The sequence below is a fragment of the Rattus norvegicus genome, chromosome 18 (genome assembly GCF_021556685.1).
Source record: "Rattus norvegicus strain SHRSP/BbbUtx chromosome 18, alternate assembly SHRSP_T2T, whole genome shotgun sequence".
In the NCBI taxonomy this organism is placed as follows: domain Eukaryota; kingdom Metazoa; phylum Chordata; class Mammalia; order Rodentia; family Muridae; genus Rattus; species Rattus norvegicus.
Window position 1 is genome coordinate 37399132 of NC_141551.1, and position 16240 is coordinate 37415371.

The 16240-nt window shown below is 36.3% G+C and overlaps 1 protein-coding gene across 3 annotated transcripts in view; it reads left to right on the top strand.

Moving 5' to 3' along the window:
- The window catches only part of Ythdc2 (YTH N6-methyladenosine RNA binding protein C2), a 65266-nt gene extending 60389 nt beyond the window's left edge, over positions 1–4877 (top strand). For 2 of the 3 annotated variants that reach the window (XM_087592839.1, XM_087592840.1), the window contains 2 exons: positions 2728–2815; positions 2909–4877. In XM_087592839.1, the coding sequence (XP_087448965.1) occupies positions 2728–2808 (81 nt within the window). In that variant the 3' untranslated portion in view covers positions 2809–2815; positions 2909–4877. The remainder of the gene's footprint in view (positions 1–2727; positions 2816–2908) is intronic. The other variant, NM_001427202.1, reaches the window with a different exon arrangement.
- The last annotated feature ends 11363 nt before the right edge of the window (positions 4878–16240 follow it).

A 16240-nucleotide genomic window follows, 5' to 3' on the forward strand; every position in this document is an offset into this window, starting at 1 on the left:
TTGGTCATCCTTCTTGAGTTTCATGTGTTCTATACATCTAGGGCAATTCGAGCATTTGGGCTCATATCCACTTATCAATGAGTGCATACCATGTGTGTTTTTCTGTGATTGGGTTACCTCACTCAGGATGATATTTTCCAGTTCCATCCATTTGCCTATGAATTTCATAAAGTCATAAAGTTTTTGATAGCTGAGTAATATTCCATTGTGTAGATGTACCACATTTTCTGTATCCATTCCTCTGTTGAAGGGCATCTGGGTTCTTTCCAGCTTCTGGCTATTATAAATAAGGCTGCGATGAACATAGTGGAGCACGTGTCTTTTTTATATGTTGGGGCATCTTTTGGGTATATGCCTAAGAGAGGTATAGCTGGGTCCTCCGGTAGTTCAATGTCCAATTTTCTGAGGAACCTCCAGACTGATTTCCAGAATGGTTGTACCAGTCTGCAATCCCACCTACAATGGAGGAGTGTTCCTCTTTCTCCACATCCTTGCCAGCATCTGCCTTCACCTCAGTTTTTGATCTTTGCCATTCTGACTGGTGTGAGGTGAAATCTCAGGGTTGTTTTGATTTGCATTTCCCTTATGACTAAAGATGTTGAACATTTCTTTACATGTTTCTCAGCCATTCGGCATTCCTCAGCTGTGAATTCTTTGTTTAGCTCTGAATCCCATTTTTTAATAGGGTTATTTGTCTCCCTGCAGTCTAACTTCATGGGGTCTTTGTATATTTTGGATATAAGCCCTCTATCAGTTGTATGATTGGTAAAGATCTTTTCCCAATTTGTTGGTTGCCGTTTTGTCCTAATCAGAGTGTCCTTTTCCTTACAGAACTTTTGCAGTTTTATGAGATTTCATTTGTTGATTCTTGATCTTAGAGCATAAGCCATTGGTATTTTGTTCAGGAAATTTTCTCCAGTGCCCATGTGTTCGAGATTCTTCCCAAGTTTTTCTTCTATTACTTTGAGTGTATCTGGTTTGATGTGGAGGTCCTTGATCCACTTGGACTTAAGCTTTGTACAGGGTGATAAGAATGGATCGATCTGCATTCTTGTCCATGTTGACCTCCAGTTGAACCAGCACCATTTGCTGAAAATGCTATCTATTTTTCCACTGAATAGTTTTGGCTCCTTTGTCAAAAATCAAGTGACCTTAGGTGTGTGGGTTCCTTTTTGGGTCTTCAATTCTATTCTACTGGTCTGTCTGTCTGTCTCTGTACCAATACCATGCAGTTTTTATTACTATTGCTCTGTAATACTGCTTGAGTTCAGGGATAGTGATTCCCCCGGAAGTCCTTTTATTGTTGAGAATAGTTTTAGCTCTCCTGGGTTTTTTGTTGTTCCAGATGAATTTGCAAATTGTTCTGTCTAACTCTATGAAGAATTGGATTGGTATTTTGATGGGGATTGCGTTGAATCTGTAGATCACTTTTGGTAAAATAGCCATTTTTACTATATTAATCCTGCCAATCCATGAGCATGGGAGATCTTTCCATCTTCTGAGATCTTCAATTTCTTTCTTCAGAAGCTTGAAGTTCTTATCGTACAGATCTTTGACTTGCTTAGTTAAAGTCTCACCTAGGTACTTTATATTATTTGAGACTGTTATGAAGGATGTCGTTTCCCTAATTTCTTTCTCGGCTTGTTTCTCTTTTGTGTAGAGGCAGTCTACTGATTTATTTGAGTTAATTTTATACCCAGCCACTTTGCTGAAGATGTTTATCAGGTTTAGTAGTTCTCTGGTGGAACTTTTGGGATCACTTAAATATACTATCATGTGGTTTGCAAATAGTGATATTTTGACTTCTTCTTTTCCAATCTGTATCCCTTTGGCTCCTTTTGTTGTCTGATTGCTCTGGCTAGAACTTCAAGAACTATATTGAATAAGTAGGGAGAGAGTGGGCAGCCTTGTCTTGTCCCTGATTTTAGTGGGATTGCTTCAAGTTTCTCTCCATTTAGTTTAATGTTAGCTACTGGTTTGGTGTATATGACTTTTACTATGTTTAGGTATGGGCCTTGAGTTCCTATTCTTTCCAGGACTTTTGTCATGAATGTGTGTTGAAAATTTGTTTCCATCTAGACAAAATTGAGAGATAACCTGGAAATCTTTTGCCAGTTTGTTATAAAACTGTAAGATTTTTCACATTAAGTAGAATTCAAATTTAAATGTCGACTTTATAAAAGCAGAGAATTAGAAATGTTATTAACAAGGGGCTCGAGACCCCATATGTACAACAATGCCAAGCAACCAGAGCTTCCAGGGACTAAGCCACTACCTAAGACTATACATGGACTGACCCTGGACTCTGACCCCATAGGTAGCAATGAATATCCTAGTAAGAGTACTAGTGGAAGGGGAAGCCCTGGGTCCTGCTAAGACTGAACCCCCAGTGAACTAGATTGTTGGGGGGAGGGCGGCAATGGGGGGAGGATGGGAAGGGGAACACCCACAAACAGGGGAGGGGGAGGGATTAGGGGGATGTATGCCCGGAAACCGGGAAAGGGAATAACACTCGAAATGTATATAAGAAATATTCAAGTTAATAAAAAAAAAAAAGAAAGAAAGAAAAGAAATGTTATTAACCATTTAATATTAGCAGATCTGACTTTGTAAAGGTGAAATTTAAAGTGACTTTTTTTGCCTTTTTGTCTACATATATGTATACTGATTAAAAACTGTCAGCCCAGATATTGTTTTAATGATTATTTTCTCTTTTTCCTTGTCTAGGAGCTAGAACCTCTGGTTGGGGAACAGTTACTCCAGTTATGGGAGCGTCTCCCATTGGGGGAAAAAACTACATCTGATTGATATTCAGGTCATACAATATTCAGTTTGAGCACTATTACCAGTATTTGTTATCTTTAGGATGACTTTCAGATTATTTACCTTTTTTCTTTAAACTTTTCAGAACTCCTGGCTATGGAAGAGCATTGTGCCTGTTGTAGCTACAGAATGCACTGATTTTTCTGAAAACCTTGATGAAGTGTTGTATGCCATGAGTGGATTTATAGCATAAAGTATTCCTTCAGAATCATCATCTGTATGAATAGAGGAAAAGATAATTTAAATTTTTGTAGTGGTTTTTAGGAAATTATTATATAATGTTTGTTAATTATCTGTTTCAGATGAACAAAATAGCAATTTTGGTATTTGATACAACAGCACTTAATTTAATTTAATTTGAATGTAAGCATTTCTTTAAAATATTCAGTTAATGACTGTTGATGCCAAATTTTTTTCTTTTTGTTTTATCCAGATAGGGTTTCTTTCTTTGTGTAGCCTCAACTGTCTTGGAACTAGCTCTATAAGACCAGGGTGACCTCGAACTCACAGATATCTGCCCGCTTTTGCCTCCTGACTGCTGGAATTAAAGCCTTGCACCACCACTGCCTGATATGCCAAACTCTTATTGTTGACTTTTTGGTTATGAGCCTATCCTTTAATGGCTGAGTCATCTCTCCAGCCTTACTTTTTAATTCAGGAAAGTCATAGATATATCACTACATCTAAGAACCATTCTGGAAGATTCAGCTCTTAGGTTTTTTCATTAAAACAAAAAAAATAAGCCAACACACTAAAACTTTAGATTATCTCTTATAGAACAAGTGTACATAAGGGCTATTCATTGATATTTTTAACCTGAGATACAGTAAAGAAAACAGAAGGAGTGCTATTTTCTCTGATTACAGAATGAGATAAAATCTGAAGAAAGGTAATTTCTCTCTACTTTTGATGAGATCAGTGCTTAATTTCATTCCTAATCTTGTCTCTTTTAATCTTACGTACAATATATTCATCCTTTTTTTTTTAATTCTATGAAGCAACTTTCACATAACTATTACTATTATGACCTCTTTGTTTTGCTACAGAAACCCAATTTAAAACAACTAAAATTTATGGAAATTCATACAAGTTTTAAAAAATGCTCAGCAGTTATTGATAGCTTGGGTACAGTATATCTTTGAAACTAAAGCTCTCACAACCCATAATTCTTTATGTCTTTTTCCAATTATTTTTTAGTCTTTTTCTCTCACCTATTTTATGTCAATGGGGCATTTATTTTTCTAAGTCTATGTTAACTAAGTCTCATGTCTCTTTACCATCTCAGAGTTACTTTCTTTGATTTCTTTACCACCATTGGTTACAGGTTTTGTTTGTTTTTTTGTTTTTTTTTCTTTTTTGATACTCTTTGAAAATAAAGTAGAAGTGTTTATCCTTAAACATCAGACACGTCTTTGTTACTGAATTCTAAATGGAGAGGCTTGATGGTACTTTTCATAGCATTTGAAAATAAATTTAATTTAAAGATGAAAAAGAAAACAAATGTCTTGTTCAGTATTTGAGGGCAAAGATGTGAAAAATCATGGATTGGCATGAAGCCTTGAGAACTCTTCTACTTTCTCTGAGAAAATGTATTGATGCATTGCTTTAAGATACCAGCTAGAACTTTTGCCTATATTAGAAATTGTGATGTATATATACATATATAGACATATATACATATATATATGATATATGAATGCATATATGTACACACACACCCACTCATTCATACACTTTGAGACATACCTGTATAGCTGAGCCAAAGTAAATTATGCTTCATTGTATGTGTATTACATTTCTTTTGAAACTTACAATTTTCCTGAAAATGTATACATTTTTTAAGGTATATATGTAGAGGTTTTCAGGATTCTAAATTTGGAAGAACTTTTAAAGAAATAAAACTTGTTTAAATGTTTCTTGTTTTGTAATATCTAACCTTGTAAATAAATGATGGGCTTGTTGGTAGAGTGGATATAATTTGAATGTAATTAAAGTACTGTCTTTTGAAGAAATGAATTTTAAACATACTTATTAAATGAAATACTATAAAGTTATTCAGATCTTGTGTACGTAAAATATCTTTTCCCGCTCCCGTGTAGCAACATTTTAATTATTTTATAATTATAGTCTTTATGGGTTTTTTGTTTCAAACTTGCATAAGACTAAAGTGTAGCCATAACTAATAATACTTTCTGAGAAATCAATGAATTTCAGTTACCTTGAAGAATATCCACCATACATATGTCAGTAACCTTCTTTCAATGGCAAAAATGTCAAGAAGTGTTTAGTATAAAACCTTTAAACACTTTAGCATAAAAATGGTTGACAATTAACTATTTGAAAGTGGAGATTTATATGCTGAAACTTTTTGTGAATATTGAAAGAGTACCTCATCTTCAAAAGCCAGACCTACCAAACATGAAATACTTGCTGTTTGTCAGTTATCACTTTCCCATATCTTTGTAGAAAATAGTACCTGAGAAACCTGATATCCGTCAGTCCTTCCATTTTGACAGAATTTTAAATTTATTATTCTTAATTCATTGCAAGCAGTTTATATACTCAGATTCGGCTCACCAAATTTTGATAAATCTTTAGAAGTACGCATATTACAAGAGCCTGCTACTGGAAACTAACTGAATTCACAAAGAAACAGAGTTTCGGTTCTTTAAAACGTTGCTCTATCTTGAATAACAAGCTTATTACAAGCGAATCCTATTGGGAACCTACTGAATTCACCATGATACTTAGATTCCGTTCCTTAAAATGTTGCTCTATATTGAAAACCACACTCATACAAGCATGTCCCATTGGAAACTCACTGAATTCGCCTAGAAATTTTGATTCCATTCGTGAATATTTTTCTATATCCCGAACAGTCCACTTATTACTACTGCAGCCTATTGGGAACTGACCGAATTCACCATGTTACTCAGATTCGGGTCCGGAAATTTTGATAAATCTTTAGAAGTAGACATAGTACAAGAGCCTGCTACTGGGAACTAACTGTATTCACAAAGAAACACTGTTTCAGTTCGTTAAAAAGTTGCTCCATCTTGAATAACAAGCTTATTACATGCGAATCCTATTACGAACCTACTGAATTCACCATGATACTTAGATTCCGTTCCTTAAAATGTTGTTACATATTGAAAAGCACACTCATACAAGCATGTCCCATTGGGAACTCACTGAATTCGCCTAGAAATTTTGATTCCATTCGTGAAAATTTTTCTGTATCTCGAACAGTCCCCTTAATACTACTGCGGCCTATTGGGAACTAACCCAATTCACCATGTTACTCAGATTATGCTCACCAAATATTGATAAATCTTTAGAAGTACGCATATTACAAGAGCCTACTAATGGGAACTAACTGAATTCACAAAGAAACAGTGTTTCAGTTCGTTAAAACGTTGCTCTATCTTGAATAACAAGCTTATTACATCAGAATCCTATTGGGAACCTACTGAATTCACCATGATACTTAGATTCCGTTCCTTAAAATGTTGCTCTATATTGAAAAGCACACTCATACAAGCATGTCCCATTGGGAACTCACTGAATTCGCCTAAAAATTTTGATTCCATTCCTGAAAATTTTTCTATATCTCGAACAGTCTACTTAATACTACTGCGGCCTATTGGGAACTAACCGAATTCACCATGTTACTCAGATTCGGCTCAGCAAATTTTGATAAATCTTTAGAAGTACGCATATTACAAGAGCCTGCTACTGGGAACTAACTTAATTCACAGAGAAACAGTGTTTCAGTTCGTTAAAACGTTGCTCTATCTTGAATAACAAGCTTATTACATGCGAATCCTATTGGGAACCTACTGAATTCACCATGATACTTAGATTCCGTTCCTTAAAATGTTGCTCTATATTGAAAAGCACACTCATACAAGCATGTCCCATTGGGAACTCACTGAATTCGCCTAGAAATTTTAATTCCATTCGTGAAAATTTCTCTGTATCTCGAACAGTCCCCTTAATACTACTGCGGCCTATTGGGAACTAACCCAATTCACCATGTTACTCAGATTCGGTTCACCAAATTTTAATAAATATTTAGAAGTACGCATATTACAAGAGCCTGCTAATGGGAACTAACTGAATTCACAAAGAAACAGTGTTTCAGTTCGTTAAAACGTTGCTCTATCTTGAATAACAAGCTTATTACATGCGAATCCTATTGCGAACCTACTGAATTCACCAGGATATTTAGATTCCGTTCCTTCAAATGTTGCTCTATATTGAAAAGCACACTCATACAAGCATGTCCCATTGGGAACTCACTGAATTCGCCTAGAAATTTTGAACCATTCGTGAATATTTTTCTATATCCCGAACAGTCCACTTATTACTACTGCGGCCTATTGGGAACTAACCGAATTCACCATGTTACTCAGATTCGGCTCAGCAAATTTTGATAAATCTTTAGAAGTACGCATATTACAAGAGCCTGCTACTGGGAACTAACTGAATTCACAGAGAAACAGTGTTTCAGTTCGTTAAAACGTTGCTCTATCTTGAATAACAAGCTTATTACATGCGAATCCTATTGGGAACCTACTGAATTCACCATGATTCTTAGATTCCGTTCCTTAAAATGTTGCTCTATATTGAAAAGCACACTCATACAAGCATGTCCCATTGGGAACTCACTGAATTCGCCTAGAAATTTTAATTCCATTTGTGAAAATTTCTCTGTATCTCGAACAGTCCCCTTAATACTACTGCGGCCTATTGGGAACTAACCCAATTCACCATGTTACTCAGATTCGGCTCACCAAATTTTGATAAATGTTTAGAAGTACGCATATTACAAGAGCCTGCTAATGGGAACTAACTGAATTCACAAAGAAACAGTGTTTCAGTTCGTTAAAACGTTGCACTATCTTGAATAACAAGCTTATTACATGCGAATCCTATTGCGAACCTACTGAATTCACCAGGATATTTAGATTCCGTTCCTTCAAATGTTGCTCTATATTGAAAAGCACACTCATAGAAGCATGTCCCATTGGGAACTCACTGAATTCGCCTAGAAATTTTGAACCATTCGTGAATATTTTTCTATATCCCGAACAGTCCACTTATTACTACTGCGGCCTATTGGGAACTAACCGAATTCACCATGTTACTCAGATTCGGCTCACCAAATTTTGATAAATCTTTAGAAGTTCGTATATTACAAGAGCCTGCTACTGGGAACTAACTGAATTCACAAAGAAACAGTGTTTCAGTTCGTTAAAACGTTGCTCTATCTTGAATAACAAGCTTATTACATCAGAATCCTATTGGGAACCTACTGAATTCACCATGATACTTAGATTCCGTTCCTTAAAATGTTGCTCTATATTGAAAAGCACACTCATACAAGCATGTCCCATTGGGAACTCACTGAATTCGCCTAGAAATTTTGATTCCATTCGTGAAAATTTTTCTATATCTCGAACAGTCCACTTAATACTACTGCGGCCTGTGGGAACTAACCGAATTCACCATGTTACTCAGATTCGGCTCACCAAATTTTGATAATTCTTTAGAAGTACGCATATTACAAGAGCCTGCTACTGGGAACTAACTGAATTCACAAAGAGACAGTTTTTCAGTTCGTTAAAACGTTGCTCTATCTTGAATAACAAGCTTATTACATGCGAATCCTATTGGGAACCTACTGAATTCACCATGATACTTAGATTCCGTTCCTTAAAATGTTGCTCTATATTGAAAAGCACACTCATACAAGCATGTCCCATTGGGAACTCACTGAATAAACCTAGAAATTTTGATTCCATTCGTGAAAATTTTTCTATATCCCGAACAGTCCACTTATTACTACTGCGGCTTATTAGGAACTAACCGAATTCACAGTGTTACTCAGATTCGGCTCACCAAATTTTGATAAATCTTTAGAAGTACGCATATTACAAGAGCCTGCTACTGGGAACTAACTGATTTCACAGAGAAACAGTGTTTCAGTTCGTTAAAACGTTGCTCTATATTGAATAACAAGCTTATTACATGAGAATCCTATTGGGAACCTACTGAACTCACCAGGATACTTAGATTCCGTTCCTTAAAATGTTGCTCTATATTGAAAAGCACACTCATACAAGCATGTCCCATTGGGAACTCACTGAATTCGCCTAAAAATTTTGATTCCATTCCTGAACATTTTTCTATATCTCGAACATTCCACTTAATACTACTGCGGCCTATTGGGAACTAACCGAATTCACCATGTTACTCAGATTCGGCTCAGCAAATTTTGATAAATCTTTAGAAGTACGCATATTACAAGAGCCTGCTACTGGGAACTAACTGAATTCACAGAGAAACAGTGTTTCAGTTCGTTAAAACGTTGCTCTATCTTGAATAACAAGCTTATTACATGCGAATCCTATTGGGAACCTACTGAATTCACAATGATACTTAGATTCCGTTCCTTAAAATGTTGCTCTATATTGAAAAGCACACTCATACAAGCATGTCCCATTGGGAACTCACTGAATAAACCTAGAAATTTTGATTCCATTCGTGAAAATTTTTCTATATCCCGAACAGTCCACTTATTACTACTGCGGCTTATTAGGAACTAACCGAATTCACCGTGTTACTCAGATTCGGCTCACCAAATTTTGATAAATCTTTAGAAGTACGCATATTACAAGAGCCTGCTACTGGGAACTAACTGATTTCACAGAGAAACAGTGTTTCAGTTCGTTAAAACGTTGCTCTATATTGAATAACAAGCTTATTACATGAGAATCCTATTGGGAACCTACTGAACTCACCAGGATACTTAGATTCCGTTCCTTAAAATGTTGCTCTATATTGAAAAGCACACTCATACAAGCATGTCCCATTGGGAACTCAATGAATTCGCCTAGAAATTTTGATTCCATTCGTGAATATTTTTCTATATCCCGAACAGTCCACTTATTACCACTGCGGCCTATTGGGAACTAACCGAATTCACCATGTTACTCAGATTCGGCTCACCAAATTTTGATAAATCTTTAGAAGTTCGTATATTACAAGAGCCTGCTACTGGGAACTAACTGAATTCACAAAGAAACAGTGTTTCAGTTCGTTAAAACGTTGCTCTATCTTGAATAACAAGCTTATTACATGAGAATCCTATTGGGAACCTACTGAATTCACCATGATACTTAGATTCCGTTCCTTAAAATGCTGCTCTATATTGAAAAGCACACTCATACAAGCATGTCCCATTGGGAACTCACTGAATTCGCCTAGAAATTTTGATTCCATTCGTGAAAATTTTTCTGTATCTCGAACAATCCCCTTAATACTACTGCGGCCTATTGGGAACTAACCGAATTCACCATGTTACTCAGATTCGGCTCACAAAATTTTGATAAATCTTTAGAAGTTCGTATATTACAAGAGCCTGCTACTGGGAACTAACTGAATTCACAAAGAAACAGTGTTTCAGTTCGTTAAAACGTTGCTCTATCTTGAATAACCAGCTTAGTACATACGAATCCTACTGGGAACCTACTCAATTCACCATGATACTTAGATTCCGTTCCTTAAAATGTTGCTCTATATTGAAAAGCACACTCATAGAAGCATGTCCCATTGGGAACTCACTGAATTCGCCGAGAAATTTTGATTCCATTCATGAATATTTTTCTATATCCCGAACAGTCCACTTAATACTACTGCGGCCTATTGGGAACTAACAGAATTCACCATGTTACTCAGATTCGGCTCCGGAAATTTTGATAAATCTTTAGAAGTAGACATAGTACAAGAGCCTGCTACTGGGAAGTAATTGAATTCCCAAAGAAACAGTGTTTCAGTTCGTTAAAACGTTTCTCTATCTTGAATAACAAGCTTATTACATGAGAATCCTATTGGGAACCTACTGAATTCACCATGATACTTAGATTCCATTTCATAAAATGTTGCTCTATATTGAAAAGCACACTCAAACAAGCATGTCCCATTGGGAACTCACTGAATTCGCCTACAAATTTTGATTCCATTCGTGAAAATTTTTCTATATCTCGAACAGTCCACTTAACACTACTGCGGCCTATTGGGAACTAACCCAATTCACCATGTTACTCAGATTCGGCTCCGGAAATTTTGATAAATCTTTAGAAGTAGACATAGTACAAGAGCCTGCTACTGGGAACTAACTGTATTCACAAAGAAACACTGTTTCAGTTCGTTAATACGTTGCTCTATCTTGAATAACTAGCTTATTACATGCGAATCCTATTGGGAACCTACTGAATTCACCATGATACTTAGATTCCGTTCCTTAAAATGTTGCTCTATATTAAAAGGACACTCATACAAGCATGTCCCATTGGGAACTCACTGAATTCGCCTAGAAATTTTGATTCCATTCGTGAAAAATTTTCTGTATCTAAACAGTCCACTTAATACTACTGCCGCCTATTGGGAACTAAAACAATTCACCATGTTACTGAGATTCGGCTCACCAAATATTGATAAATCTTTAGAAGTACGCATATTACAAGAGCCTGCTACTGGGAACTAACTGAATTCACAAAGATACAGTGTTTTGGTTCTTTAAAACGTTGCTCTATCTTGAATAACAAGCTTATTACATGTGAATCCTATTGGGAAACTACTGAATTCACCATGATACTTAGATTCCGTTCTTTAAAATGCTGCTCTATATTGAAAAGCACACTCATACAAGCATATCCCATTGGGAACTCACTGAATTCGCCTAGAAATTTTGATCCCATTCGTGAATATTTTTCTATATCCCGAACAGTCCACTTAATACTACTGCGGCCTATTGGGAACTAACCGAATTCACCATGTTACTCAGATTCGGCTCCGGTAATTTTGATAAATCTTTAGAAGTAGACATAGTACAAGAGCCTGCTACTGGGAAGTAACTGAATTCACAAAGAAACAGTTTTTCAGTTCGTTAAAACGTTGCTCTATCTTGAATAACAAGATTATTACATGCGAGTCCTATTGGGAACCTACTGAATTCACCATGATACTTAGATTCCGTTCCTTAAAATGTTGCTCTATATTAAAAGGACACTCGTACAAGCATGTCCCATTGGGAACTCACTGACTTCGCCTAGAAATTTTGATTCCATTCGTGAAAATTTTTCTGTATCTAAACAGTCCACTTAATACTACTGCCGCCTATTGGGAACTAAACCAATTCACCATGTTACTCAGATTCGGTTCACCAAATTTTGATCAATCTTATAAGTACGCATATTACAAGAGCCTGCTAATGGGAACTAACTGAATTCACAAAGAAACAGTGTTTGGTTCTTTAAAACGTTGCTCTATCTTGAATAACAAGCTTATTACATGTGAATACTATTGGGAACCTACTGAATTCACCATGATACTTAGATTCCGTTCCTTAAAATGCTGCTCTATATTGAAAAGCACACTCATACAAGCATGTCCCATTGGGAACTCACTGAATTCGCCTAGAAATTTTGATTCCATTCGTGAAAATTTTTCTGTATCTCGAACAGTCCCCTTAATACTACTGGGCCTGTGGGAACTAACCGAATTCACCATGTTACTCAGATTCGGCTCACCAAATTTTGATAAATGTTTAGAAGTACGCATATTACAAGAGCCTGCTAATGGGAACTAACTGAATTCACAAAGAAACAGTGTTTCAGTTCGTTAAAACGTTGCACTATCTTGAATAACAAGCTTATTACATGCGAATCCTATTGCGAACCTACTGAATTCACCAGGATATTTAGATTCCGTTCCTTCAAATGTTGCTCTATATTGAAAAGCACACTCATAGAAGCATGTCCCATTGGGAACTCACTGAATTCGCCTAGAAATTTTGAACCATTCGTGAATATTTTTCTATATCCCGAACAGTCCACTTATTACTACTGCGGCCTATTGGGAAGTAACCGAATTCACCATGTTACTCAGATTCGGCTCACCAAATTTTGATAAATCTTTAGAAGTTCGTATATTACAAGAGCCTGCTACTGGGAACTAACTGAATTCACAAAGAAACAGTGTTTCAGTTCGTTAAAACGTTGCTCTATCTTGAATAACAAGCTTATTACATCAGAATCCTATTGGGAACCTACTGAATTCACCATGATACTTAGATTCCGTTCCTTAAAATGTTGCTCTATATTGAAAAGCACACTCATACAAGCATGTCCCATTGGGAACTCACTGAATTCGCCTAGAAATTTTGATTCCATTCGTGAAAATTTTTCTATATCTCGAACAGTCCACTTAATACTACTGCGGCCTGTGGGAACTAACCGAATTCACCATGTTACTCAGATTCGGCTCACCAAATTTTGATAATTCTTTAGAAGTACGCATATTACAAGAGCCTGCTACTGGGAACTAACTGAATTCACAAAGAGACAGTTTTTCAGTTCGTTAAAACGTTGCTCTATCTTGAATAACAAGCTTATGACATCAGAATCCTATTGGGAACCTACTGAATTCACAATGATACTTAGATTCCGTTCCTTAAAATGTTGCTCTATATTGAAAAGCACACTCATACAAGCATGTCCCATTGGGAACTCACTGAATAAACCTAGAAATTTTGATTCCATTCGTGAAAATTTTTCTATATCCCGAACAGTCCACTTATTACTACTGCGGCTTATTAGGAACTAACCGAATTCACCGTGTTACTCAGATTCGGCTCACCAAATTTTGATAAATCTTTAGAAGTACGCATATTACAAGAGCCTGCTACTGGGAACTAACTGATTTCACAGAGAAACAGTGTTTCAGTTCGTTAAAACGTTGCTCTATATTGAATAACAAGCTTATTACATGAGAATCCTATTGGGAACCTACTGAACTCACCAGGATACTTAGATTCCGTTCCTTAAAATGTTGCTCTATATTGAAAAGCACACTCATACAAGCATGTCCATTGGGAACTCACTGAATTCGCCTAAAAATTTTGATTCCATTCCTGAAAATTTTTCTATATCTCGAACAGTCCACTTAATACTACTGCGGCCTATTGGGAACTAACCGAATTCACCATGTTACTCAGATTCGGCTCACCAAATTTTGATAAATCTTTAGAAGTACTCATATTACAAGAGCCTGCTAATGGGAACTAACTGAATTCACAGAGAAACAGTGTTTCAGTTCGTTAAAACGTTGCTCTATCTTGAATAACAAGCTTATTACATGCGAGTCCTATTGGGAACCTACTGAATTCACCATGATACTTAGATTCCGTTCCTTAAAATGTTGCTCTATATTAAAAGGACACTCGTACAAGCATGTCCCATTGGGAACTCACTGACTTCGCCTAGAAATTTTGATTCCATTCGTGAAAATTTTTCTGTATCTAAACAGTCCACTTAATACTACTGCCGCCTATTGGGAACTAAACCAATTCACCATGTTACTCAGATTCGGTTCACCAAATTTTGATCAATCTTATAAGTACGCATATTACAAGAGCCTGCTAATGGGAACTAACTGAATTCACAAAGAAACAGTGTTTGGTTCTTTAAAACGTTGCTCTATCTTGAATAACAAGCTTATTACATGTGAATACTATTGGGAAACTACTGAATTCACCATGATACTTAGATTCCGTTCCTTAAAATGCTGCTCTATATTGAAAAGCACACTCATACAAGCATGTCCCATTGGGAACTCACTGAATTCGCCTAGAAATTTTGATTCCATTCGTGAAAATTTTTCTGTATCTCGAACAGTCCCCTTAATACTACTATGGCCTATTGGGAACTAACCGAATTCACCTTGTTACTCAGATTCGGCTCACCAAATTTTGATAAATCTTTAGAAGTTCGTATATTACAAGAGCCTGCTACTGGGAACTAACTGAATTCACAAAGAAACAGTGTTTCATTTCGTTAAAACGTTGCTCTATCTTGAATAACAAGCTTATTACATCAGAATCCTATTGGGAACCTACTGAATTCACCATGATACTTAGATTCCGTTCCTTAAAATGTTGCTCTATATTGAAAAGCACACTCATACAAGCATGTCCCATTGGGAACTCACTGAATTCGCCTAGAAATTTTGATTCCATTCGTGAAAATTTTTCTATATCCCGAACAGTCCACTTAATACTACTGCGGCCTACTGGGAACTAACCGAATTCACCAAGTTACTCAGATTCGGCTCACCAAATTTTTATAAATCTTTAGAAGTACGCATATTACAAGAGCCTGCTACTGGGAACTAACTGATTTCACAGAGAAACAGTTTTTCAGTTCGTTAAAACGTTGCTCTATCTTGAATAACAAGCTTATCACATGCGAATCGTATTGGGAACCTACTGAATTCACCATGATACTTAGATTCCGTTCCTTAAAATGTTGCTCTATATTGAAGAGCACACTCATACAAGCATGTCCCATTGGGAACTCACTGAATTCGCCTAGAAATTTTGATTCCATTCGTGAATATTTTTCTATATCCCGAACAGTCCACTTATTACCACTGCGGCCTATTGGGAACTAACCGAATTCACCATGTTACTCAGATTCGGCTCACCAAATTTTGATAAATCTTTAGAAGTTCGTATATTACAAGAGCCTGCTACTGGGAACTAACTGAATTCACAAAGAAACAGTGTTTCAGTTCGTTAAAACGTTGCTCTATCTTGAATAACAAGCTTATTACATGAGAATCCTATTGGGAACCTACTGAATTCACCATGATACTTAGATTCCGTTCCTTAAAATGCTGCTCTATATTGAAAAGCACACTCATACAAGCATGTCCCATTGGGAACTCACTGAATTCGCCTAGAAATTTTGATTCCATTCGTGAAAATTTTTCTGTATCTCGAACAATCCCCTTAATACTACTGCGGCCTATTGGGAACTAACCGAATTCACCATGTTACTCAGATTCGGCTCACAAAATTTTGATAAATCTTTAGAAGTTCGTATATTACAAGAGCCTGCTACTGGGAACTAACTGAATTCACAAAGAAACAGTGTTTCAGTTCGTTAAAACGTTGCTCTATCTTGAATAACCAGCTTAGTACATACGAATCCTACTGGGAACCTACTCAATTCACCATGATACTTAGATTCCGTTCCTTAAAATGTTGCTCTATATTGAAAAGCACACTCATAGAAGCATGTCCCATTGGGAACTCACTGAATTCGCCGAGAAATTTTGATTCCATTCGTGAATATTTTTCTATATCCCGAACAGTCCACTTAATACTACTGCGGCCTATTGGGAACTAAAAGAATTCACCATGTTACTCAGATTCGGCTCCGGAAATTTTGATAAATCTTTAGAAGTAGACATAGTACAAGAGCCTGCTACTGGGAAGTAATTGAATTCCCAAAGAAACAGTGTTTCAGTTTGTTAAAACGTTTCTCTATCTTGAATAACAAGCTTATTA